Source organism: Musa acuminata, chromosome BXJ2-5, assembly GCF_036884655.1.
Source record: "Musa acuminata AAA Group cultivar baxijiao chromosome BXJ2-5, Cavendish_Baxijiao_AAA, whole genome shotgun sequence".
Lineage (NCBI taxonomy): Eukaryota > Viridiplantae > Streptophyta > Magnoliopsida > Zingiberales > Musaceae > Musa > Musa acuminata.
Genome location: NC_088342.1, coordinates 5,882,123 through 5,910,070, shown reverse-complemented (window position 1 = coordinate 5,910,070; position 27,948 = coordinate 5,882,123). Strand labels below are relative to the sequence as shown.

General features: G+C 39.3%; 4 protein-coding genes across 5 annotated transcripts; 2 read left to right on the top strand and 2 right to left on the bottom strand.

The window, feature by feature from the left end:
* The first annotated feature begins 81 nt into the window (after positions 1-81).
* Positions 82-2,634, top strand: LOC103984241 (BTB/POZ domain and ankyrin repeat-containing protein NPR5-like). 2 transcript variants are annotated; one of them, XM_065108248.1, is made up of 2 exons: positions 82-852; positions 1,350-2,634. In XM_065108248.1, the coding sequence occupies exons 1-2, from the start codon at positions 394-396 to the stop codon at positions 2,358-2,360; spliced, it is 1,470 nt and encodes a 489-aa protein (XP_064964320.1). In that variant the 5' UTR covers positions 82-393; the 3' UTR covers positions 2,361-2,634. The 2 variants fall into 2 exon arrangements, with proteins under 2 accessions (XP_064964320.1, XP_018681398.2); XM_018825853.2 differs by having other exon boundaries at positions 86-852; positions 1,347-2,634.
* Positions 2,635-7,110: 4,476 nt separating this feature from the next.
* LOC103984242 (mitochondrial fission 1 protein A) lies at positions 7,111-11,547 on the bottom strand. Its single transcript, XM_009401703.3, has 5 exons — positions 11,389-11,547; positions 10,726-10,855; positions 10,491-10,612; positions 7,443-7,506; positions 7,111-7,363 (listed from the first exon to the last, which is right to left on the bottom strand). The coding sequence occupies exons 1-5, from the start codon at positions 11,479-11,481 to the stop codon at positions 7,278-7,280; spliced, it is 495 nt and encodes a 164-aa protein (XP_009399978.1). The 5' UTR covers positions 11,482-11,547; the 3' UTR covers positions 7,111-7,277.
* Positions 11,548-12,184: 637 nt separating this feature from the next.
* Positions 12,185-19,167, bottom strand: LOC103984243 (uncharacterized). Its single transcript, XM_009401704.3, has 11 exons — positions 19,067-19,167; positions 18,663-18,968; positions 18,365-18,573; positions 17,235-17,591; positions 16,931-17,126; positions 15,385-15,477; positions 15,197-15,288; positions 14,534-14,651; positions 14,349-14,434; positions 13,208-13,259; positions 12,185-13,119 (listed from the first exon to the last, which is right to left on the bottom strand). Exons 1-11 carry the CDS (start codon positions 19,073-19,075, stop codon positions 12,610-12,612), a joined length of 2,028 nt encoding a protein of 675 aa, XP_009399979.2. The 5' UTR covers positions 19,076-19,167; the 3' UTR covers positions 12,185-12,609.
* A 720-nt stretch (positions 19,168-19,887) lies between these two features.
* On the top strand, positions 19,888-23,693 carry LOC135612225 (nucleolar protein 56-like). Its single transcript, XM_065108247.1, has 8 exons — positions 19,888-20,197; positions 20,287-20,501; positions 20,599-20,756; positions 21,586-21,773; positions 21,848-22,100; positions 22,389-22,537; positions 22,621-22,773; positions 23,133-23,693. The coding sequence occupies exons 1-8, from the start codon at positions 19,993-19,995 to the stop codon at positions 23,480-23,482; spliced, it is 1,671 nt and encodes a 556-aa protein (XP_064964319.1). The 5' UTR covers positions 19,888-19,992; the 3' UTR covers positions 23,483-23,693.
* Positions 23,694-27,948: the final 4,255 nt, after the last annotated feature.

The following is a 27,948-nucleotide window of genomic DNA, read 5'->3' as shown; positions in this document are numbered from 1 at the left end:
ATCTCTGCTTTTTACCACCCAGGAGAGCCATCCAAATTGCTCTATTTTCCTCGCCCACACGCATCCACCACCGCTTTCTCCACCGTCCCAGGGGAAAAAGATCTCAGCTCACCACCAGCACCCAGGTGGGCAGATGGGAAGAAGAACATGATGAACCAGAAGTAGCAGCCCTGAGACAGCAGCAGCTGCAGGAGATGATGGAGATGTGAAAAGATTCAGGAGGCATGCGGTGCTCATTCTTGTCATCAGAGCTTCTCCCACTCTTTTCTCTCTCTTTTTGATCCTGCTCTGCCGAAAAAAGCTCTCTTCAGAACCATGATCAGATATCTCTGAACCTTAAGCTGGTGAAAGAGAGAGAGAGAGAGAGAGAGAGAGAGAGAGAGAGAGGTGTTGATGGAGGAGACCCTCAAGGCCCTCTCCTTGGACTACCTCAACCTCCTCATCAATGGCCAGGCCTTCAGCGACGTCACCTTCAGCGTGGAGGGCCGGCTGGTACACGCACACCGCTGCATCCTCGCAGCCCGCAGCCTGTTCTTCCGCAGGTTCTTCTGCGGCACGGACCCCCCGTCGCCGGGGCTGCTGTCGTCGCCCAGGGGGGGCGCCGCGTCCCCCGGGGCCGCCGGAGGCGCCGTCATCCCCGTGAATTCGGTCAGCTACGAGGTGTTCCTGCTGATGCTGCAGTTCCTCTACAGCGGGCAGGTCTCCGTCGTGCCGCAGAAGCACGAGCCCCGCCCCAGTTGCGGCGAGCGCGGATGCTGGCACACCCACTGCACCGCCGCCGTCGACCTAGCCCTCGACACCCTCACCGCCGCCCGCTCCTTTGGCGTCAAGCAGCTCGAGCAGATCACCGAGGTCTTCTCTCCAACTCACACATCCCACGTATATACGACTCCTAATGCTGCCCACAGTTCTGTTCGTTACCGAATGCAGCGGCTCTTCTTTTTTGGGACACTGAAATCTAATCTGTTCGCTCTCTTTTGGACGTCTCCATCTACTGTTCGCTTCTCTTCTTCTTCTTTACACTTCTGCTTCCCTCCACTGTATGCTCCAAAAGGCATCTTCTACAGCAGCTTCTAAAAGCTTGTCTCTTTCACTAATCACAAGTTCCCAATGGATCCTTTCCTCCCTTCGTGCATCACTCCCAATTTCTTGAATTGGGTGTCCGTTTGCTAAATTACAGACAAATCATCACCTTCTCCTCGAATGCTGCTCTCGGTATATTTTATGCGAGGAAGGAGTCAACCTGGAATCCCCGACCTTTATTTCATCCTGTAGAGCTCCATTAATCAATACGCTTGTTGCAGACACATCTGCTGATGTTCTTGCCCTATGTCGATTGGGTGCAGAAGCAATTGGCCAGCATGGCCGAGAAGGCGTCGATCGAAGACGTGATGAAGGTGCTGATGGCGTCACGGCAGCAAGACATGCAGCAGCTCTGGACCACCTGCTCCCACCTCGTGGCCAAGTCGGGCCTCCCAGCGGAGGTGCTCGCGAAGCACCTCCCCATCGACGTTGTCGCCAGGATCGAGGAGCTGCGCCTCAAGTCCTCCCTCGCCCGTCGGTCCTCCTTCGTAGCCCACCACCACCAGATCGACGTTTCCGGCTCCTCTGCGGACCTCGAGGACCACCACCACAAGATCCGCCGCATGCGCCGCGCGCTCGACTCCTCTGACGTCGAGCTCGTGAAGCTGATGGTCATGGGGGAGGGGCTGAACCTCGATGACGCGCTCGCCCTCCACTACGCCGTCGAGAACTGTAGCCGGGAGGTCGTCAAGGCTCTTCTGGAACTCGGCGCGGCCGATGTCAATTCCCCGGCCGGTCCCACCGGGAAGACGCCACTCCACATCGCGGCCGAAATGGTGTGCCCCGATATGGTCGCCGTCCTCCTCGACCACCACGCTGACCCCAACGTTCGCACCGTCGACGGCGTCACACCGCTCGACATACTCCGCACCCTCACCTCCGACTTCCTCTTCAAGGGCGCGGTACCGGGCCTGTCGCACATCGAGCCCAACAAGCTCCGGCTATGTCTCGAGCTAGTCCAGTCCGCCGCACTGGTCATCTCCCGGGAGGAGGCTAATTGTGGCGGCGGTACTGGTGGTGCTGGAAGCAACCCGACCACGGCCATCTATCCCCGAATGAATCCAGGAACAAGCGCTTGTGATGCAAGCAGCTCCACCTCTGGGATGGTCAACCTTAGCTTGGACTCAAGAATGGTATATCTGAACCTTGGTATGGCGGCACAATTTGGAGGCAAGATGAACGATGGAGGGGGAGACGGAAGCAGCAGCAGTAGATCCCAAGGTGGGGGTGGTGGAATCGGCCCATCCTCCATGTACCCTGCTCATGGCTTCCCATGACTACAACTGTGTAAGATCTGAAGGACCATATCTACTTCCTTTGCTTACCAATCTATATCACATTAGTCACATCATTCTATGTTCGATGTAACACCCAATGCAAGCCCAGAGAGAGAGAGAGAGAGAGTCACGAACTCAGAGGGAATGGTATTCGACAGAGTTTGTTCTTGGAGGAATAGGGAGAATGGACATGTGCAGCTGCACCCAGACATAGAACTCAAAGAGCTTTCCATGATTTTAAATGTATTTTTGGGTTTGCTTGGATTCTTGTAAACTTTCAGGTTTACTGGTAGGGGATTGAAGGAAGGAGACAACAAGAATCTAAGTAAGCTGTCAATTATGGAGGAGATGCAGGTCAATCTTCTCTCTCTCTCTTTCTCACTCTGTGTGTGGCCTCTATCATACCTTTTGTTTTCATTTGCTGATTCTTCTGATATCATCCATTGCTTCGCTTCTTTCATCTCCTCACTTACTGTCTCCCGAGATGCAAACGTTCTCTCTTCCATCGAGTGATCAAAGGAAGCTGTAGGAGAGGCAGAATTGCTTGAGACTGTTAGCAACTATAGCTTCTATTAATGCTTGTAGGGCTGTCAACATCTGATGAAGGGAGTGGGTACACTCCTTTCTCTGTGGCCTTTAAATGGTGTGCTTGTCCTCCCGACTCAGTCTTTATTTGGATGTGGATAAAGGCAGTCTCCCATGCAGTGACGGCAATGAGCTGTGTCCTCCCACAACAGCTTCTACAGTGCTTCAGTATATTTCCCTCTTGTATTGTATCGATGATACCGAAAGCATCACTCATCTGTAGACCAATGAATCCCTTGTCTTGCATGAATGCAACACAGTTTGACTCCACTGCACCACATCTCAGCTGCTTCTAGTGTTCTCCTTTTTCCCATTGACTCTGTCGAGCCTCACAGCAATCTTCTCCTTGAGAGATGGCTTTACAATAACTGTGTAATCTAACTGGTCTTTGACCTCCATTCTTTCGTATCACACATTGAGAAGGTCTTGAGGTCAGCTGAAGAACAAATGTTTTTGTTGATATTGCGTGATTTAATTATTTGCCATAGCTAACAATATACAGCATCATCTTTGAACATTGTTTTGAGCTTCATGTTGCAGCCACTTTGCTAGAATTGCAGCAATAAATAGTTTGTCATCATTCTAAGACATGTTCATTGGCTCCTTTCTATAGATCTTAGTGGATCTAAAGGATCAGGATTTCTTTACTATATAAGTTTTGTTTGTTTTAATTGCTAAGCTCTGAGATGTAGAGATCATTTTCACTACTAGCTTTTTTATCATTTACATTTTACACTGTGCTCGGATCAAGTTCCTCAGTAAGCTCCAGTTTCTGTCATCTGCAATGCAATTCTAGCAGTATAATAGCTTCACTTCTCATTGCCAGACCATGTAATGTTCTTGTGGTGTCTTGGATTGCTTAGATCTTGAACATGGTTGTTGATAGGCAATCATGTTAATCAAACAGGTACTTTTTGATTCTTTGTGAACAAAGAAAACAATGAATTTATTGGTCTAAGACCAATGTCTTACTTGGTTGTCAATCTTTCTTACTTGGTTGATCTGATTCCTAGATATACATTCAATGATAATTAGACTAGAGAGAAATCTATTGCCTTCCAAAATAATTAAGCCAAAAATTTGTTCTTGGATGAACTTGGAGTTGATAATTAGATGATACCTCTTAAACTGATTTCCGATTATTGTGATCGAGAAATTGATGTTAATTTCTAGTCTAATGTGGAAAGATACTGCTGCTTGATTTGCATTCTACAAGAGTTACTTTCCACAGTATGAGCCATATGAAACCTGGTGATGGATGCAAAAATGTTGTGCAGTAAATATGTTCATGAAAAGGTAGTTGTCTCAAAAGGAAGACCTCTGTGTTTAGGACTCTTAAATGTTTGTGTTCCTCAATAGGAACTATATAGTAACTTTCTGCTCTATAAATAGGGTTCATGCATTGTGATTCTGAATAATAAGAAAACAATAAGGGTGTATTTATCCTAAGATTAAAGATCAAACAAGAAGACCGAGGTAAATTCTCCGAGTTGGAAGAGTGGTTTTGCTAGAAGTGTTAAACTAAGTGCAGCAAAAGAACCTGATGTGTTGTTCATCATATTCTCTAAATTGCAAGTATTCCAAATTAGATTAGGTAAGAACCCGAAAATATGATACTTCAAAGCTTAGTGCAACAATAACATGGTAACATGAGACCATTGAAATAGGAAAGATGTAGCACTGACTGCATCCTTCAAAACTGGTTCTCATGGATGAAAAGGTCAGATGGTTGGGACAAATCATCACAGCCATTCAAATGGTGAACTCAGGATGTGAGTGAATGTGATGTTTGAAACCTTTTCTAGATGTAGTCTGATGTTATCTTATACACATACTATCTTTATTAGAAGTGTATTGCAATTAGATCATTTCTTAGGATCAGATTCTTATCATCCTTACCTTTCTATCTGTCAAACTGTTACTATTAAAGTTTCCACAAGAATAATGTCAGGAACACCTGAAAGGACACAAATCAAGCTGTTAATTTGTTCTAATTTAAGTTGGATGGTATCATGAAAATAGATCTCCACAACTCTTTCTGAACTTTACATGAAATGGCTTCATCCTTACTGAATTCTTTGAATCATACATATCCTAGTGGAAGGACAAATATGAGGTTTATGGGAAACATCAGAATTATGATAGCACCTGCAATTTTTGTGTGAGTTTGGAATGTCTGAAAACCTACATGGTTATATGTCAGAATCACATGAAGGTTAATATTACTCCATGTTGATGTCTACATGGTCAGGTCAGATTACTGATCAACATTGCCTTTCAGCAAGAAACAAGTCAAACATATAAATTGCCACAAATCCCCCCAGGTTGTGCTTGGTCAACCTTGTGCTTGGTGAATCACGAATCCAACCATGAAAGGACACACAAATAGGGTTCACAGCCTCATGTCTGAGATGAGCTTCCTGATGTTCTCAAAACCATGCTGGAATGCAAAAGGTTGACACAGCACATCATCATGATAATTTTTTCTTGTCAGTTCAGCATAGCTGCTTCACCTGATCTCATCAACTTTATTATTTATGCTCATTCAAGCTTTTAAATCTAGTGAGAGAAAGCATGCTTTGGGAAATATACATTCGGTATGATGGTAAGATTGCTCAGATTACCCCCTTAACATATATGTATCAGAGTTCGGATGATGGAAATGATCTCTCTTCCCTCAAAGATGCTAAAGAGGATAAGAGACCTCAGGCAAAGTGTGGTGCGGAAGGACTCCTCGGTGAGGGTGAAACGTGAATCCTTGTGGGAATTCAAAGTAGCCATTATTTGGAAATCATAAGGCATCTTGACAAGTTTGATCGCTTTGTTTTCTTGTGTTCCTTCTCTTTCTTTCACGCATCCGCTTCCTCATCCCCATCGCCAAAGATTCCAATTCAACAAGGTCAGCTCGCTCATATCACATCATGGCTTCCTTTATGGAGCAATCACATTCCATTGTCTCCTGAGGCCAAGGAGAATTGACAGCCATGTCGGGGTGGGTCTTCTCATCAACCGATGTCCAAGCTTACAGATCGGTGCATCAGAAGATGATGATGGTGAAAGGAAGGTGATCAATAATGCAAAAAGGACATGAATTGTTTCTCATGATTACTGTTCCTTCCATTTATGTGTAGACAAGAAAACATTTAACAAAATAACTTGAATCCACAAAATGATTTAACATATCGATCCTTGCAAACATATAATATAACACAAATAATTGCATATTATATTTTTAAAATTTTAAAATATTATCATGTATTATTTAGTCTAGATAGAAGTTTTGATATAATGTTGATTGATGTTATCATTTTTATTATGATTGAAGTCGTTTTGTCTAAGATGACAATCAATTGACTCGTCACAATCATCATGAGTAACTCTAAGACTATTTGATTTTGATAAATATACTTCTAACGTCTAAGATAACAATCAATTGATTCGTCATGAGTGACTCGAAGACTATTTGATTTTGATAAATATACTACTAACAATGATTAATATGTTTATTAAGAGTAAATAAGTTATATTGATGTTATCATTTTTATCATATTTTGTATGATTGAAGTTTCGACTAAGATGATAATCAATTAACTCATCCTGAGTGACTTCAAGACTATTTGATTTTGATAAATATACTTTTAACAATGATTAATATATTTATTAAGAGTAAATAAGAGTAGAACATCTAAAATACTACTATTAATTTTACTGTTATTATAGGATTTCAAAAAGATATATATGTGTAACATGTGTAAGTAATGAGATACCCTTAAAAGAGTCAACCTAAATACAACCTCATACACGTCTCCAAGGGTCCGCGAAACAAAAAGTTAATTAATTTGAAAACGAACGACGGACAAATCCCGATGTCTCGCGAAGAGAAAATCTTTACAAGCAATTCAACAATTATAGAAATGCTGACGATTTAAGCACAATTGATAGTGAACTTCTTATAAATAAGATCGATCAGAAGTGTTGACACATTAGTCTCAACTCGATGGACTGAACCAAAACAAGATTTGCGGTAACAATTGGCAGGGCATTTTTGCATCTCATCACATGCAAATATGATTATAATAGAAACCTCCTTAACTTTACAATTCAATCCAACAAGCAGTTTGTACCAGTAAAAGGACACACTGCATATCAAGCATCGCAAAAACAATGAAATGTAAGCAGGAATTTATTTATACAGCTTATTTAGCATCAAGCATTCACAAAATCTTCCCTACTAACAATCCACACAGGCGATAAGTTGATACCGTAACATAGATATGGAAGGATCAAAAGGTGAAGGGGGTAGATGGCACATTGCATCGATAATGAAACACGTTATTTCTTCCGAGCCACCACTGCAGCTATTCCACCTACCAGAAGCCCCACAGCAGTTGCAGCAATTCCTATGCCAATCACGCCATCTGTTGCAAGAAGTGATTCCTTGAGAATCTTTCAGACATCGACAATCAGGTGGATTGACACAATGTAAGATCAACTTACCTTTAGCAATTCGATCCTCCACTACCTTTCTCAGGGTTTGAGCCTGTCTCCAGTCTGGTGCAATCTACAAAATCAGTCAAAATAATGTAGCATTAACAATAAATATACTATTCAACTACCTCAAGAAGTAACTAAGAAAAATCTAAAAATATAACAGGTTTTGAATGGAACTCATACACAACATCACTACCTCCATAGAGATCCTACAACAAGTATTGCTGTGTATTCAACTCACGCCTATGATTTATAATGCCTCAACAGTTTTCAAATAAGTTCAGTCATAAATAAAAAAAGGAAGGGATAGTCAAACGTAATCAACCACCTCTAAAACATGAAAAGACAATTTAAACCTTCAAAGCAAAATTTCATCAAACTTGGCTGAATGGGTCCATGAAATAAGATGCTTGCAAGCATAGGATTTTATTTTGGACGGTACAACACTTTAGTTTGTGGAAATGAAGATCCTGACAGAAGTCCAGGAATATATAGTTGTTAGAAATCTGATGCAATCCTACAGCCTTAAGATTTTAGCAAGGGAATACATTGTAAAAGATTAGAATGGGATATTGCATTTATGACAACAAAAATGAACTTGTCCAAGATTAATGTTTGCACCATTATCTGCACTGCACAGAGACACATTAAAGGTTATAAACTTTGTACAGATCTACAAGCATTTCCTGCCTTGTAAATGACACTAAATTAAATTAGCTTTCACAGGAAAGCCTATGGAGTCTAAACTGCAACGAGCAACAATATGAGAAGCAAATTATATCTATAGTGTTCCTTAAAGCTGACTAATCAATTGGAAGTCCTTCCATAGCTCATTCTGAACAGTGGTGAAATATGAGTCTCTACAGCCCTACCTATGTTACCTGTGAACACATCAGGCTATAGCATATGTACAAAACATAAAAGTATAAAAGTAAGGATAGTGATAGCAGCAGGCCAGGTTTCCCCAAGGACCCTGGTATACCTGATCCACTTAAACTGGATCTAGGTACCCTTAGAAAAAGTTAGTCACCCAAGTTGGGTTCGGGTTTGAGTTTAGATTCAGGTACCTAGATAGCTATTCAAGTTTAGATTCAGATACCTAGATAGCTATTCAAGTTCAGATTCGGATTTCGATAGGGTAAAATTCACTGGTAACTACATGTTGCCTCTCCATTGTTAAGTTAAATTGGTAGTTGATCTATTTTATTTGACTACCCATGGATACCACATCCAGTTAAACCAGGTTCAATTACCCATTAATTGGACTTGAGATGGATGTGAAATAATACCCACTAATTGTTGTGACAGATATCTATGAAATATAGGTAGTGTTTTTGTCTCACTCCAACCTAACAATCATACCAAATGAATTCCTACCTTAGTCTAGCCTACAAACTCCATGCTTCTAAGATTCATTTTTTACCTTGGAAAATGAAAGCAAGCTCCATCCAAGCTTAATAAAGCATTTTATGATGAATTAATCAACCATTTGAGAATAAAGCCATTTTCTGTAATGAGCAACCTTTTAATCATTCTCAATAACCTTAACCTAAACCAAGGTTTTAAATGGTAATCCAACTTTCGGTAATCTACCAGGCCAATATGGGACCAGTGTATTGACCCATGCCACTCAGTATCAGCTGAAAGGAAATAAATATTACTTAGAATCAGACCATTAGATTGTAGGTAAGTGTGAACCAATGCATTGCCAAACCACTAAATGCCATGATGTTTCAACTTCAGGCGCTAATACATAGACAACAATCACAATGCAACCTCAACCTTGAATCTTTGCACGGTCCATAGGGAGCAAGAAAAAATAAATGACACTGAGAGTGTAATGACTCAGGACAACAAAGTCCAGGTAGCGGGCCATGTCAAGACAGCAGTAAAAGAGAAACCAATCCTAGATGAAAGGTGGGATTAAGGGATCAAAATCAGTGTTCATAAATTAGAAGTTTAAACATGAAGATTTCCTTGACAGTCCTGTGTGCAAATCTAAAGGGATGTTGGAACTTGACAAGTTCTTTGACCGCTTTGATAGGGTTAAACAAAAAAAATCTACAAGTCAAGACAGAGAGAAAATAGAGAAGCAACTTTAATATATTCATTCTGTTGTATACATGAAAACTGATTTCCCATCTGCTTGACAAATAATGAATTACCAATATGCTACTTTTTCATTGTGTCTAGAGCATTCAAAGAAATCCATCCAAAAATACTTTTAGGCATATCACATATTGAACTACAATCTGCATGTAGAAATTCAAAACAATGCAAAGTAATCATATAAGAGGTAAATTGGCCAAGCAAGACAAGGATTTTGAGAATTTAAAGCGCAAGAACAATTCAGACAAAGAATATTTGAATTTTCAAATTGATTATAGACAAGATATAGCATGTGCATTCACTTCACAACTTCCTTAAATTAGATAAACATACACACTCAAGCAGTAGAAGAGCTAAGGGGTGTGGAAGTTAATTGCGCACTAAAACTGTGCAGCTTCTCAATTGTTACAGGTTACAAGTATTTTAGGAAACATTGTAAGTTTGTCCATCTGGCCCTAAACATATAAGAGTTCCAAAGTTCTCTTTAACTAAGTGAAGATAAAGAATAAAGGTTTCAAAGACCAAACAAATGGCCAAAAAGAACATACACACAAATGACAGTTTGAAGATATAGAAACTTTTCCAGCTTATTTCCTACAAATGGACAATGGAAATTTATTCTCTTATTTCTTTTTGTTTTTATGTATACTATTTTTTCCCTACAAATACATGACAAATAAGGATGAAAATGACTCTGCTCGTCCTTTAAAATGATCACATGCATCTCTTCTACTATAACTAAATCAGCTATGTGGTTGCATCCATAATATAAACAGGTAAAGAAGTTTATCATTTGAACTATGTGATGTCCTCCCCTTGGTAAAAAATGGCTCCACCACTAGACAAGGAAATTTTAAACTACATGGTATACATTAAAAAAACATACTACCCGAGTTATATGTGTACCACACATAATTAATAACAGTATAAATAATAAGATCCCACCTCTAAACATCGGTCCAAGAGTTGACGACTTCTTGGGTAGTCTCCATTTCTGTAATACCCAACAGCCAGCAGATAAAGTTTCTCTCTTGATTGCAGTGGACTAGCTGAATTGTCCAAGGAAGCTGCAAAATCAGGTAACTGGTGTTATCAAAGACCAGCATTGAATCAAGGATAAAAAATAGGAGACTGTAGATTGTGATAACAAAATACAATTGTCCATAAGATGTGTAGACACCTTCAAGCATGGCAATTCCACGATTCACATCTTCCGGATGCCTGGAATGAACAAGAGCCCAGGACAACCTCATAAGGCTTTCGTTCTTGCTTTCTGCATTCCCACTCTCTGCAACCTCTCTTTCACAGCCCTGTAAAGAACCAAACACACACATGATAGTAGCAAGAAATAAACAAAAGAACAATTAATATGATAACATGCCCAGATAAAATGACGACAGCAAAGATACATTTTTGGCAGAAAGATTGGAGATATTTGCTTACATAACTAGCCCAATTTTCTCAAGATGCCCTAATTTCTTCCAAGATTGAGGAACAAGATGAGTTACCTGATTAGGATTTTCAAAGGTTAAGGTTTTGGTAGGAGAAACCGGAAAAAGGCTTATGTCGCGATCGGACCAGGGGATGCGCATGATACATCGTAAACTAAATAAAAATGTCATTTTTATAAAGAATCAAATCTCCTGCATCAGGAATCGATGACAAACGAGAAATTTGCTCCAAGAAAGAGCATAATATCCTCAAGATGTCCCAATTTCTCTTCCAAGATTGAGGAAGACAACGAGATGCCTGATTAGTCTCAAAGCGAAAAGACGAGAAACATCAAGGCAAGTAGAAACGGCAGAATTAGGGTTTTGACATTAGGGACCGGGAGAAGGCTTACGGCGATGATGTCGCGATCGCACCAGGGGATGTTATCGCCACCGCTGAAGAAGGAACCGACGGAGTCGAAGAACTCGCGGATCTTGGCGTCCATGGCTGAGCAATAGAGAACTTGGGGATGAAGAAAGAGTTGATGCCCTTTCAACTTAAAGCGCGTCTCACATACTTTCCCGTGGCCGACACGGATCGATCAGTCCGTTTTCGGATCCGATTAAATATCCAAACCCGTGTTCCATTTCAAATCCAATTAAAATACTTATTTTCCTACTCAATTCATACTCGTCCCAAATTTAATAGATATTTCAATTCAATTAAGATGTCAGATAAACATAAACATAAAAAAATATTGATCTTCTATTGTTCTTATAACAAACGTTTATAATCTGACTAAGGTATCTATCTTAAATTCAATTAATACTAATTTTAATCCAATTGAAATAAATGAAATAAGCGTAAATATCCAGAAAAATGTACACTGAGTCTCACTATGTAAGCGGGTCGGGTAGATATGGATACCCGAAAAGGCCAAATCCGTTGCATGCCTCAGTACGGCACAAAGCGTTGGGCATCCCTCCGTCCAGAGGTCCGAGTGCGAATCTTAAAGCGCAGCCAATCAAGCTTCTGCTCCAGTCATCGGTGCAGTAGAGGTTTCTTCTAAACTGTTCTACACTGCTCAGCATCACAGGTATTGAATTAAACTTCTAATTTTATTACATACAGATTTAAAGAATTTTTGGTCATAATTTATATTATTTTGAGGAAAATAACCATTCAAAAGGTTTGGTATGTACAGAATATGACCAATCATCTCAATTGCACCTTAACATTCCATAAAACTTAAGGCACAAAAGTCACTACACACCCCTAACCACTATCAATCCATCTCCTGTGATCAAAATGTAATCAGTAATAAAGGGAGATGCATAGAATTGTTCAAGGATCAATAGCTCACCCAAAATTGCAGGGAAGTACAAGTTGAAGCAAAAATGTGCTCAAAGATGCAGCTTTTAAAGTCCAGCACTTTCTTTGCAATCCTTAGCATCTCTCGCAAACATGCAACATTTGTCGTCACCAATTTTGTGAGGTCACATTTAGAAACTAACAGAAGCAGATAGCTTGGAGAAAGCATCCTGAGTGATTGCTGGTACTGAAACTTCTGATTGTGAATGACCATGAGTGCTAAATTTGCATCTAAATAAAGCCTCTGCAGAATTGTACCCTTTTATATTCCATCACATACATTGCTAAGTGCCTCATAAATCAGGGTAGCGGTATTTTCGTCTTCACAACTGATTGTGGTCTTCCTTGCACTGGTTTCAATCACTGCCTTCTCTGGGTTGGTTATCTGAATTGTGTAGACACCATTTGCAGCATCCTTGTTCCAATTAATTGTTCCAACTAACCCCCTCTCTTGCAATGCCAGAAGTAGGCTAGTGGGCTCAATAGAACCCCAATAAAGTAACTGTTTGTTTGAGAATTCCATTGGAATTCTTGAGGCAGCCAAGAAATATTTTCCTTTACTCAAGAAAATCCTCCCCTTTAGTCTGGCAATGGCTATATTTTGTTGTGTCAGTCTTCTAGGCCGAAGCTGAAATGCAAGATTTGTTTCCAAGCACGCCTTGACGTCCTCCACAAAACTTGGAACCCGTAATTGTACATTTTCAGAATAGTACAAGTCTGACCATGAGTTGTTCTCCTTGACAGGGTGCTGAATCCTCAGATCTTCAGGGTACTACATTGACATGAAAACAAGACACTTGATAGCATAAAAGTGTAGATCATAAGCACCTCACTGAAAACATGACAACAAAACAACTAACCAGAACAAGTTTAGGATGCAAGATTTCCAGCAGTGGTTCAACCTTATGCATCCTGCAAAAAAAGACAAAAACAAAAGCCCAACATTACATGCATATTTAGTTATACAATGTTGTAAAAAAAGACTCAGAGCAGCACTAGTTTTAAGCTAAAATCAAGAAAAACTCAACGTTAGGATCCCAAGCTTCAATATAGAATGATTGTTACCATTTATGACTTCAAATAGGAGTAATTCAAAGGACAAGCTAACAAATGACAGAGATTATCATTTGTTTTGGTATATCTCGGTCTTACTGTATCCTGTTTGTTTCCTGCTATTTCTTCATCTTCAAAATAACAGGGTAATGCTTTTAGTTATTCTATTTTCTTTTAAAACAAAACTAAACAGAATTAGGAAGAAGAAAAATGAAAAAATGATCACTGCATCGGACGACAGATGTAAAATATCAAGGCCCATATATCGCGACCAAATCCATTAAATGGTTTGTGCCAAGGCCAATGACAATGATGATAGCAGAGACTTCTAACTAAAGGCAGTATCTAAACTCAGGAAAGTCTACTAGCAGAGATATTGGCTGGTCTATGTCAAGAAAATGCAAAGAGAAGATATTTCCAGTCATTCAAGGTGATGGAAAATAAGAAATTTCAAAGAATGAGAAAAGTGAGAAGGTGAGGTGGATACTCCCTGTGATTTCAGACTTCAAATAGAAGTCTACAACAGAAAGTATCATAACTAGCTTGCCAAAGTCTTGACCATAGAACATAAAGCAGGCCAATAATCAGGCTTAGATGAACCAGAGTACAAATTAGACAAACAAACTTCTGAATTCAGCCCTAAATGAGTACAGGATAATTTTACTTTGGTTGGAAGTTGTCAGTTCTTAGGCAACTATATGAACACCTCCATTTCAACCAGGCTTAGATGAACCAGAGTACAAATTAGACAAACGAACTTCTGAATTCAGCCATAAATGAGTACAGGATAATTTTACTTTGGTTGGAAGTTGTCAGTTCTTAGGCAACTATATGAACACCTCCATATCAACCGTTTCCATGCATGACATGCATATCCCAACTTTAAACATAGAATGTAAAAGGATATTGAGAATCACAAGGATCAAGTATCAAAAGTTGACCACTTACATGATCCCAGAAAGAAATGAACACTGGAGAACCTTAATGGCCACTGGTCTGAATGGCAGGAGACCCACTTCAACATTAACTCCTTGCTGCAAGTAATACATGTATGTATTATAACATATTAGAAGAATAGATGATATAAATCAAAATAAATAATTTCAGAGTGTAACATGTTGCAGCATATGCACCTCTAGAATGAGTAAGGATTTTGGATCAGCATGCCATCGATGAAGCAAAGGAACAACTGGACCAAGCCGAAGACTCCAATGAGGAGAAAAGATTATGCAGGGCTCCTGCCACATCATTCTGTTACGAGCTCAATTTCATAAGTTGGAATAGTAAAGGTGATTAGAAACAATAACATAACATAAACTATAGTTAGATAAGCCAATAATACAGCCAACAGATTTTCATTTACTACTCGATGGTTGAAGAAAAACTCAATTACTCGACATGATTGTTAACATTAACTGAAATAGAAAAATTGCCAAGATGATCAACAAACCAATTGCATGCTAGTATAATAAGGGCACCTACAAACCAAGTTTGATGAAGATTTGGGATGTGACATTAAGAAGTCAGCATGCTGGACTTTCAAACCTATATAAAATTGTCATCGTCACTTCTCAAAGCATACAGAATCTCTATGATTCTTCCCCTCTTACGAAACGGGCTAACAATAATATAAGCTCATCCAATATCTTGGTAACTACAAAAAGTACATGTCACTTAAGAATTAGAATTCATATATGGATTTGGAGAAATCATTCATACATAATTCTCAAATGAAAGGTTCATATCATTAGAAATCAGCAAAAGGCATACAATTGCTAGAAGAACAGAGGCCTCACAGCAACTCAGATGAGTAAATTGATGGGAATACATGAAGCCGGTTCACTTTCCTGAGTTCGACATGGTTAAACAATGCCTCCCCTGAGAATAGCTACAAAATTAAATAAAAATGAAATCACCATCTATGAACACAATTTCATTTCACAAATTATTGATACAATCAAGACAAACAAAGAGAAGTTGCCACCTTCTGTTGCCGTTGCTTAGAAAGCCATTCCGGCACAGTGTTTACAAATGCCAACGTCTCTTCTGCTGTAGGAGAAATCATAAATATCGGGACCTAGCAAAGATAAATGTTATGGTGAGTACTAAAAGAAATACACATAACTTTGCTATAATAACAATAATAAAAGAGTCAGGATAATATAGACAACCACATAGAAACCCCTAAAGAAACATCTATGAGAAGGTAGTAATCGGGCATCTTTCTGCAAAAAGTTCATATGTAAAATTGGTGAACCATTCTTCGTATTTGCCGCGAAGATATTGAGTTTGTCATCCAAAAGGCATAAACTGGATTCTCTCTTTATGGTTGACTACCCTTCATTACTCAAGATAACAGAGTTGTTTTAGAACTTGAAGAGATTGAAGGAAACATGTCAAAAAAATGTTTGGTACTAATTGTTTTCATGAATTTCATTGCTATGCCATTTTGTGCCAACATGGTATAGGCACTTTGGTACATGTTGTAGTGAAGGTGTCCTTATTGGTGACCTGTGACAGCAGGTATGAACCTCATGCCTGCTGGCAGGAGGCATACAGATTACAGACAATGGCAAAATGGTTATATTTCTAGATTCATCTTTTGATTGGTACAGTTTTACACTTAACCAGTTCTATGTCCACATAATTTATGCATGGTTGCCTGCCAAATCTTAACAGCCATTGTAAGTTATATATCTAATTTTACAAGACAAATTTATACAGCCTTTGACCAAGTCCGTCATTGTCCATGGCAACAAGTGCAACTCGTCACAAACTCTCCTATTATATGCAAGAGACAAAAAAAATTAATATATCACTCATGCTGTCAGAAACCAGGTATCAGAACTGCATCAAGCATAATTGTGAAAAATGACTACTAAAAACCTCTCTCATGTTTAACAAATGCTATTTCAGTTCTTCATATGAGTAATCCAAATTAGCTACACTTAATTTTCATCTACAATCATAACTGGTAGACATGCTAATCAGTCAAAGTAGACAGACATCTAGCTTAGATCAATTCCCATATCTTATCGATTTCTATCACCACTGATATTTCTCTCTCTAGTTTCCTTGAAGGTCCAACATTTCATACGGACTAGACGGATAAATATAATGTCGAGATCAATTTCACTTACACCCTTGCAATTTTCAGGTTTGCACAATGGCACATTGATAAGACAAGGTAGAAGGAGAAAGGGCCTCTCAAAGAAGAACAAGAGGAAAGAAGGAACTAATCTAACCAATCTAATAAATTTGTTGAATAAAGAAACAAATCCAATCTAACAAATCCTGAAGATTGTTTTCGATGAAATGATATGATGGACCTTAATGGTTGCAAAGTGCACCACTAATATAGACCTAAACCAAGTTCAAATTGGAGATTGTAAGAGCTGGCTTTGAGCTGGATACACACAAAAGTTTACAAAACAGAGAATAAGATAAAGAGGGTGGCTAGGAAATGGATACAAAATAAAATGTCCACACATCAGAGAAAAACTTAAAGAGATATCATATCTAAAATGTACCTTTAAATTGAAGGACTCTAGTGAATCAGATATCTGCTCCAGTAGCAGAAGTACTGTTCCCAGTCGGCCTATGGGTATCAAAACTGAACCTCCTCCTTCCAGGGAATCTATGATACAGGAGCATATAAAACTGATCTTCTCAATCTCATCTGAGGTTTCATCAGTGCCAAACAACTGATGGGGTATTTCATCCTTACTATCAGCCAGAAAACAAATTAATCAGCATGTAATACAGAAAAAAAACTGATATTACTCCTGAAAAAGGAGCAAATGCTCCAAAACATTTAATGATAAGAAAACCTACCTGAGAGCAGAAGCACTACAAAGAGAAGGATCATTGTCCACCATCATATCGTTCTTCCTAATTTCACGAGTTTCAGTACAAGTATTAGCAGTGCTGCTTAGTGATGATAGATCTGAGAATATAACTAAATCATTCCCAAGCAGGGAACGGTAATCAAAACCCTTCCAACAAGCTGGCATGCATAAGGAGCTTGATAAATATGTAATACTTCTTTTGGGGCTATTTATTGTCCAGTTGCAGCTTCCAATGTCCAGACCTGAGCTGTATGCTTTCATGATTACGGATCCATTAAAGCAAGTTTCTTCACCATACTTCAGAGGCTGGATTTTTTGCATGCATTCCTTTATATCTGCAGCACTAATATGTTCAGATAATTATCATCAAGAAAAATAAATCCTAAGTTGTACAATAACATGAAAGGGTTATAGACGACAAATCAAACTTTGCAGCCTGAGAAATGTCTTTCTTCACAATTTGCACTACAGAATAAGCCTCACAAAAATAGTGTGATATCTGAAAATAGGTATAACTAAAAGTTTGGACAAAGTGAAGACAGTGAATAATGAACTTCAGTCCAATCTTAGAACCTTGTTGTATGCAATATCATACTTGTTTATAAGTGATAGAGAACAGAGACCAAAAAGAAGTCAACACCAAATCCCAGATAATTTAGGAAATTAGTGATTACAGTTCAAATAGTAGCAAATTATATACTTGTAATACATATTCCAAAATAATCATTGTCATGTTAAAACAACCACATTTATCATTAACCAGATTGAATGTTGTATCTAGTACCACCTCAAGCCTTTCAATTTTACAGCTCTGATAAAGTAAACTAGTTCTTGAGACCATCACTTCGTAGATGGTGACAGTAATAAGAGAGCCATGAACTAGAAGGCCTTTTACTGGCAACCTCACAGAAACAGAACAAAATGAGTTCAGCACCTTATACAGCCACCACTCAGGTCACATTGTTTTTCAACTCAGGACAAGAAAACACAACAAAATACTAGAAGATGCTTCAGCTATGTGAAATGTTATTGGATGATTACCTAATTGGAATCATTAATTTTTCAAACTTTAAAATGCTAAACATGCCGGAAGAAAATAAGGGAAGAGAATGAAACCTGTACAAGGGCATCCAAGCCCCCAACCCCTCCCCATCTTCCCCCAGGACCACTTGCTTCAGCTCAGGCGACAGCTTCTCGAGCTCCTCCCACTTCATCCACTTGGGAGACGCATCAGCACCATAAAATTGCAGGAATTCAGCATGCATCGACAAGAGATCCTCCATCAGCAGCTTCCCGATCCTCGCCACCACCTCCGTCACATAAATCTATCAACCAGAAACCACAAAATCCAAACTTTACAAACCACAATAGTTCAATTTCCAATCTTTTTCCTCGTTATATGTAATTAGCATACCTTGCCACAGAATTTGGCGTTGCGGGTGAGGAAGGGCAAGCCAAGCATGCCTGCGGGGGACGAGACCAGTACGGCATCGATGAGGGACGGGTCCCAGAGGTGGAGCCCCGGCACGGTTTTGTACCACGGTAGGGCTCGCAGGAGGCCAGAGGAGGCGTCGAGGTTGGCGGCGCCGGTGGAAGGGATAGGGGAGAAGACAGCGAGAGAGGAGAGGTCGATGGGGCACTCGAGGAGGAGGCGGAAGCCGCAGAGCTGGAGGATATGAGTGGGCGGGCAGTGGTAGCCACTCCCTTGGCTTAGACATGTCTTCAAAACGGTTTACACACACACATAGCAGGCGAGAATCAGGAATGGACGAATGATCGGAAGAGAAAGAGAAGGGAGGAGGCCATCATGACGCTTACCAGCTTCATCGAAACAGAAAGAAGAAGAGGCCGACGATCTCAAACCCTAACAGGTCGAAGAGGGAGAGGAAGTGAGCCAAGCAGCGGCGGGACGGTAATCTCAACATAAAAAAAATTAAATTTCGATTTAATTTAATTAAGTATAGAAAAAATATATTATTTATAAAAATAACTTTATAATATATTTCAAAATATATATCTCTGAAAAATAAAAGTATGTAATTTTGTAAGATTTAACATAATCAAAATTAGATAAGACCGATGTTGACTAAAATGGACTTGCAACAAGTAGGAAGAAACAAAATCAAACTTGAATAATTAAAAACTGATCCAACAAAATCTATCCAAAATATTAAGATTAATGATGACTACTATATCTAATATTATATAATTTAGTTGAAAACATATTTCTCTAATTCTATAATCATAATCATTTTTTAAAGGATATGAACATCATTTAAATCCTAATTTACAAATAAATGATAAAATGATATATATATATATATATATATATATATATATATTATAAGTGGTATAGCATTGATATTGATGGCTTATTGTAGACAAGATAGACAACAGCAGGACAATATTGGAATAATGTCCAAACGTTAGAGTTAATCTAACGGACAGGATTAAAACAGGTCATTTGTAACCTATAAATGAAAATTTTCTCGTTACTCTAAGTATTTACCTGCTTTTTATTTGGGGTTAGGTGACATCTGATGGGGCCCACTTGTTGCCACCATTCGTACGTTAGGTGATGCAGTGTGGCATGAATACCATAGACAGGTAGGGACAGGTATTCATCTGACGTAAAACCCGGGCCGCAAAAACCCTAATCGCTACGTGCTCGTCAGTCTAAATCCCTCTCCCGGTAGTTTGGCCTCGTCGCCGCTGTGGAAGAACCTAGTCCGAGATATCGGACCATGGCGCTCTACCTCCTTTTCGAATCGGCCTCCGGCTACTCGCTCTTCCACGCCTATGGACTCGACGAGATCGGCCAGAACACGGAGGCCGTCCGCAACTCCGTCCTCGACCTCACTCGCTTCGGCAAGGTGGTAAAGCTCGTCGCTTTCCACCCGTTCTCCTCCGCTCTCGACGCCCTCAACCAATGCAACGCCGTCTCGGAAGGTCTGCCTGAAAGTCCAAATTATTTTCACTCTTTTTATCTTTTGCGCAATATTTTTTGATCTATTGATTTTTTTTTTGTGGGAGTATAGGGCTGATGACCGAGGAGTTGAGGAACTTCTTGGAAATGAATCTTCCCAAGGTGAAAGAAGGAAAGAAGGCAAAATTCAGTCTTGGGGTTGCGGAGCCGAAGGTTGGGTCGCAGATATTTGAGGTGACCAAGATTCCTTGCCAGAGTAACGAGTTTGTGCTCGAGCTCCTTCGTGGCGTGCGGTTGCACTTCGATCGGTTTATTAAGGACTTAAAGGTTCGATCTTGCAACTAAAACAGTGGTGTATTTTTGCTGTTGTCTGAGGCCCCGCCTGATGAAATGGTGTTTCTCGTTCTTTCTTTCATGGTTATAGCCTTCGGACTTGGAGAAGGCTCAGCTCGGTTTGGGGCATAGTTATAGCAGAGCCAAGGTGAAGTTCAATGTCAACCGGGTGGATAATATGGTCATTCAGGCCATTTTCCTCCTTGATACCTTGGACAAGGATATTAACTCCTTCTCAATGAGAGTCAGGTGCGTTTATTTCTTGTTTCTTGGGCAGGAATATCCACAAAACACGTATTAACATCAATCAAAATTGCTATTACTTTCTATTTAATCTAGAAGTCCGTCTAACTTGAAGTTGGCCTAATCATCAGACGGTTCAACATAGGCATAAGATTATTGCAATCCGCTGTATAATTGTGAACTTTTTAATGACTTTGCATGGCATTGTTCAGCATATAGACATAAGGTTTTTCCACCGCCCTTTTTTGATATTAAAATCTTGTTATTGATTTTCTGCTGTTGAAGACCATCAATTCTGATCCTGACAAGGTGTAAATGTTATTAGTCCCATCATACTTAATTGATTTTGAAGCTAAATTTATTTAAGTTATCCTCTCAATATGTTTTTGTTGTAGGCCAACTGGACCTGCTGCAATTTGGGTCACATTAGTCAATTTGGGTCTCAATAAGTATACTTGCAAATATGATAATAGTCTCCTTTTATTGTATATGATATAGTCTTTTTGGTAAAAGGAAATGGTACTTGTGGAACTTCAAGACATTTGAGCATTTAAATATTTTCAAAACAAGAAGCAATATGATGAGAAACATTGTCAAGTTTGGGCAAATCTATTTGTGGAATTTTGAAGAAAGAGGAGAAAAGTTAAAAAGAAGGCATTTTCATATTCAAATGCCTTTATCATGGACAACTTGAAGCATATTTCTGTACTTTAATGTTTTTGCAGGGTTAACTTCTCCATAACTTATCAAGACTATTGGGAAATAATCCTTGATTGGCTTCTGCTTCTTATTTGCACCAGACTATTGACTGTGTTAACTAAATCACATTTTTCAGGGAGTGGTACTCATGGCATTTCCCAGAGCTAGTCAAAATCATCAATGACAACTACCTGTATGCAAGAGTTACAAAATTTGTGGAGAACAAATCAGACTTGTCTGAGGGCCATATTCCTGGTTTAGCAGACATAGTTGGTGATGAGGACAAAGCAAAAGAAATTGTAGAAGCAGCTAAAGCATCGATGGGTAACAACAAAGATCAATTTTCTTTAGTAATTGGTGTATATTATGCTTGATTTGTTCTTTGTTTGCCTTTGCAGGACAGGATCTTTCTCCAATTGATTTAATTAATGTCCAGCAATTTGCTCAGAGAGTCATTAATCTCTCTGAATATCGGAAGAAGCTTTATGAGTATCTTGTTACAAAAATGACTGACATTGCACCTAATCTGGCTTCTCTTATTGGTGAAGTTGTTGGAGCTCGTTTGATATCTCATGCAGGCAGTCTTTCCAACCTGGCCAAATGCCCTTCATCTACTCTCCAGATACTTGGTGCAGAGAAAGCACTTTTCAGGTTCAAATTTTTTCATAATTCCCAACCTATCTCTTCTTATAGAAGTCTAGCATCAGCTGCCTTTGAAATAAATGCATCTCAGAGCTAATAGATTTGTGGGGTTCAGTTATAAGTCATGTGCTCATTAATATACAGAATCTAAGTTAACATTTCAAAACTCGGGATGATAATGATTCTTTTATCTGGCATGTTTAAGTAGATTAAATAGACGAAATAATGGATTGTGGTAATGCTGTAGATGAGAATGCTGATGTTCCAGTAATTATTTGTTTTACCCTCATATTACAGAGCTCTTAAAACTCGAGGAAACACTCCAAAGTATGGCCTTATCTTTCATTCTTCTTTTATTGGCCGAGCATCTGCACGAAACAAGGGTCGCATAGCTCGCTATCTTGCAAACAAGTGTTCCATTGCATCCCGTATTGATTGCTTCTCTGGTAAGTAAAATATGTATTATTTTTCTGTAGTGTAGTTTCTGATTATTGAAACTGTTAGTCTAACGATAAAACAATGCTTTCAGAGGTGAATACCTCTGTTTTTGGACAAAAGCTCCGTGAGCAAGTTGAGGAGAGGTTGGACTTCTATGACAAAGGTGTTGCACCTCGCAAGAATGTCGATGTGATGAAAGTTGCCATTGAGAGTGTACTGAGCAATGGTTCTCAGGAGGATGATGGTAAGTATCCCTTCTCGCAATGTTGTGCTACCTGTCCAGCAAGTGCTCCATCTTGTAAAAGAAAAGTTTCACATTGTAAAAGTTCATTACTTTTACATTGCGAAAAAATTGGCAGAGTTGCTTATTAATCTAATTACATCTATCATGGCGTCAATTTATGTACTTGAATTTGCTGAATTTATTGTAGTCTCAATTTTAGACTTAGATTTGGGTGTAATATGTGATTTCACTTATTGGACTTGACTTGTAGCTATGTTGGTCTTTATATTCTGCTGATTAAATGTTACTGATCCATTTCAGTACATGGTAGCTTGTTTTTTGCTGATTACTAATTTCTAAGACCTTTTTTTTTCATTCAGATGGGCAGCAGAATGGTGAAATTTCTGAAAAGAAAAGTAAGAATAAGAAGAAATCTAAAGGTGAGAATGTAGCTGCTGAACCCATGGAAGAGGATAGACCTCCTGAGGTTGCTGCAGATGAACATGCCTCTATCAAACCAGAAACCGATAAGAAGAAGAAAAAGAAAAAGAAGCAGGATCAAGAAGATGAAGTGGTACTCAGTGAGGTGAATGCTCATGATACAGAACAAAATGGAACTCCCAAAAAGAAGAAAAAGAGTCGTGTGGACTTAGACAACGAAGGTGACATCCAAACAGGGACCAGAGGAAAGAAGAAAAAGAAAAAGAAGGTGAAAGCCCAAGATGACTAGTAAATTTCAGGTGCAACTGGACCGACCTCATGTTTTGTTTCTCGGCCAGCGAATTCTCGAGCTCCACAGATTTTTTAAGAAACAATGCTTTCATTTAGTACTTTTCCCTTTGGTTGTTCCAGCTTGTCCACAATGTTACACCATGTTGAGCTGTGAACCTGGTTTGGACTGCATTTAGAGAATCAGATGTTAATGAAGATTTTAGATGGTATCTGTTCTTGGTTTTTATTTCTTTGGTTGCACTCACGGGCGGTTGCATGGTACAGGCAAAGTTGACATTGGACTGAGATGGCACTGCTGTGTCTCCACCAGTTCGGTAAACCCTGATGTCTAAAATGAATGCCATACTTTGCCTGTTCTTTGATCTGGTTGGGACAAGCTTCAATCTGATGGTTGGTCTTACCAATTTTGAATCTTGATCTACTGTTAGTTTCATAAATCAGCTAGACTGCTACAGTATTCATATATCAGGTGCATAAATCAGTTAGACTGATACAGTATTCATATACCAGGTGCTATATGGATGTGTCGGACAAAGTTATAAACAAGGGTTTGTAATAGATTTGGTAGTTTTGTTTCATACACGTAGGTTATACGTAGTTGTCACGAAAAGGTAAAATTATTTAAAAATAAATTATTTTGAGGGTTTTCTAGCTTTGCATAGTGGTATAGAGTGTTAATCAATATAGTACTCATGAGCTACCCAAGTGGCATATGGCTGGATGGGCTTTTGAGATAATGTCTAAGGTTAGTTTGTTGTCCTGCTCTAGAGTAGTGTCATATGAACACTTGTGGGGATTTTTGGTTACGGTGGACTACCCTTTGTCGTATGACCATTTAGAGTTTGCAATGATTATATTTGTAATTTGCATTGTCTATCAAGTATTTGTTGAAATGATTGTTTGCAGGATCTTGAGTTAAATGTTTCTTCTAATCTGCCTTCTCTTTTGTAGGTTTTTTTAGAGATTATAAGAAGTTTCAAAGAGGTTGACTTTTTGCGGATAGACATACAAGGGTGTCGCATGACTTATGCAAAACCAACTAAGTTTGTGACAGATGATATTAAACCAGGATAAGCACACTTAGAAACACTTGACATATAAACATTGGGGACCTAGTAGGGCTGCATTAAAGGCAACTAACACGTGTGACCATTTGAGGGAAACAAACACGTAGAGAAAGGAGTCACTAAGAGGAATGGGTATTCAAGATTAAGATTCAGAGAAATGGCCAACCATTCGTGCGAGAGGCACTACGAGGACAAGCGAGATGGGAAGAACATGTAGCACACAAAGGTTGAGATGAATTTGTTCGAGCTACGACTTGACGTTGATAACCAAACTTGACAATTCTCAAGGCAAGCAGAGCGCTTGACAAAGGATTGAGATCATGCAAGAAGGGATAGGTTGCTCGGCGACCAAAATATTTGTGCAAGGCTCATAGAGGTGAAGAGAATTGTCAACTTAAAAAATTTGGTACTCATGCAAGGTCTTGTATGTGGACGATAGATTGTTCGTGGGCATCCCAAGGTGAGAAAAACTCAGCACCATGGAACATTAGAACTTTCTTTTCGACACGAGAATGATACGTCCATAGGAGGTCGAAGTATGTAACAAGTTCAACACATTGCTAGAACTTGAGGGTCGTAGTAGGGGCTATATTGGTGAAGAGTCATAATCTAGCAAGTGCGTTTATAGGGGTAGAACAGTGCATAGTTTGTTCAGTAAGACAAAGTAGTCCAAGGGGATGGTGGTCCCCAAAACTTCCAAAGGGAAGGATGTGAAGAGAAAAATTACTCAAATAGGATAGACATTCAGAGGGATAAGTCTTGTTTCTCCATAGGGAAAATCAAGTGCAATAAATCACACATGTTGAAGAGGGATACCACAAGACAATAACTTTATAAAGCTCAACGGACCAAGTAAGCAACGAGGTATTGTTGTATGATCTCGCACAAGGTAATGAGTTAGTGGATGCATTGCGAGATCAATTAGGGGAGTAATCCAAGATAATACCAAACGAAGGCATACTTAAAGTCAATGTGAAGATCGAACTCAACGGATGACTAACTCGTGGAATGGTGGGAGCGAGGGTTACCATCTACTCAATGTAAACTGAGGAATTGAGCAATTTGGGTGGAACTTGGTGAGGTGCCCGAGCCATATGAAGGGAATCGACATATAAAACGAAACATAGAGCGAAGGCACAAAGCTTTCCTTGGATAGAGGTCAAGGACATGAACTCTTGTAAAGGCAAGAGCAAAACCATATCATTCCATGGGTCAAAGTCGAATAGAGCTTCAAGGCACATGTACCTTATCTCAACAAAGTATTTGACGAAGAAACTAAGATGACTCAACTTAAAAAGACAAAGTTAGAGTCAAAAGACCTTGGCACGGGATAAGAGGGTATAGAGGTGGTTACTCTTAAGAAATACGTTGTAGTGTTGCCATTCAAGTTACCATGATAGAAGTGATGTATAGCGGAGATTATGCTTATGTAGGGGCCTAGGATCTAGATAATAGTGCACCAATTTTAGCGAAGTCGGTGAATTTTGAGAGCTACTAGGTGATGGACTGTACTAGGGCTACACTTTGTCCTAGTGTGACCCAAGAGCAGGTGGACAAAGGTCGATTGTCAAAGGAGCAAACACAATCGAAGGTAGTGGAGACCTTGCAATGTGCTTGCAAATGCCACACATAGAGAGATCGTAGTTCGAGTTTATCCCACAAAGTTCAGAATGTAATAGATATGTCATTAGGAGGCAACATGGTATAACAGATCATGGTGGAACAGTTCAAGGCAATGCATCACACATGGGAGAAGTACCATGAGTGACTTAATCATACGAAGGTATGATCGGGAGCTATTGAGAGCTCCACTTAGGTGAATAATATGACGACAAGGGCTATGAATTTAAAGAGTAAATGTCATGATACCATAAAGGTAGGTCTTTCATGTGTGCATCATATTTTGCATTGGATGAAAGCCTTGGTCATTATCATATGAGGATTATGTACCATCAATGGAAAATTCCGAGTATATGTATCAGTGAGTCCCATGGGGGGACTTGAGCATACATAGATATGATCAGAGAGGTTGAAGGGTTGGATTATTTCAAAGCTCATATTTACTTAAGGGAGCCCAATAAGCCAAAGGACAAGGTCAAGTAAGCGAACGTTACCACCAAAAATGCAAAGAAGAACAAAATCGATCCGAGCCTTACAATATGATGGCAAAGACTATGCATTAGAGTTATAATCTATCTTTCCATCGACCAATGGAAACTTCTTGAAGAGCATAAAGGTGTTGGAGTAGATGGCAAAAAGGTGTGAGGAAGCGACGATAAGTCCAAAGAGATATAGTAACTCAAAACCAAGCATCGGTTAGAATTGAGGTAGACTTGGATGAGTGCCACAAAAGCGATTTACTAATTATGAAGAAAGACAATATATACTGGAGCTATAAGCATGACAATGCCATGGTTCCATAGAGGTAGGGCTTCTGTAGAGTTATTGATCTTTTGCTCTCATGGAGGGAGAGCACTTGGTTGTGAATGAGGCCAACGAGGTGAAGAATATAGAGACAAACTCCAAGTACTAAGATAAGATTGAAGGGTAGGGGCAAGAAACTTTGTAAAATTGATGTCAATGAGCTTCTCATCAAAATAGCCTAAAGTGACTTTGGGTTTATGCATGAGCACTCAACCAAGGAACGAAATAAGCAGTACGTGTACTGTACCATTTCTACTTAAAAGAGTATGTGATTGAAATTATGGAGAATATGGTATAATCCCAGAGGTGACTAAAATTATTAGAGACTCGCTCCAAGTCGACGTGAAATTTTACTCTTTTTGGGCAAAACTTATATTCTAGAAGTATGATGGTAATGAGAATATGAATTCCAATAGTTAACTCAATGCAAAGAGTGCAAACACTTCGAGTGCTTCGGAAGTGTGAGCAAAGAGCAGGTGAAGGCTAATAACTAGCTTGATGCATAAAGTATAACCCTTGAGGAAACTAGTAACTTTTTACCTTCTTTGCCCTTAAGAGAATAGGTGAAACCGAGTACTCTGGTTTTTTTATTTATCCAACAAAGGAGCTCTGCACATGTTCTAAGACCATTCAAAGAAAGTGGAAGATATTAGTTGTAAAATCCTCACCAATGGTGATCGGTGATACTAAAAGTAGATTGTCCGCTTTATTTCCTAATAGAATGTCAATTGAAAACAAAAGTGATACGAACCTACTTTGAGGTTACAATAAGTAGAAAGAGGAATCGATGGACAAATTTATTGAGGAAAGACCTTAAAAACTTTAAAGTCTACGAGGCGATGCTTGTTAAAGCTCTAACAGACATCCACCTAGTTTAAGCTACATGAGACGCTAGAGAGACTAACACATAATAAGGAATGTTTTTTTTCTTTATCTAAAGGATTCATAGGAACCAGCAAAGATCAACACAACT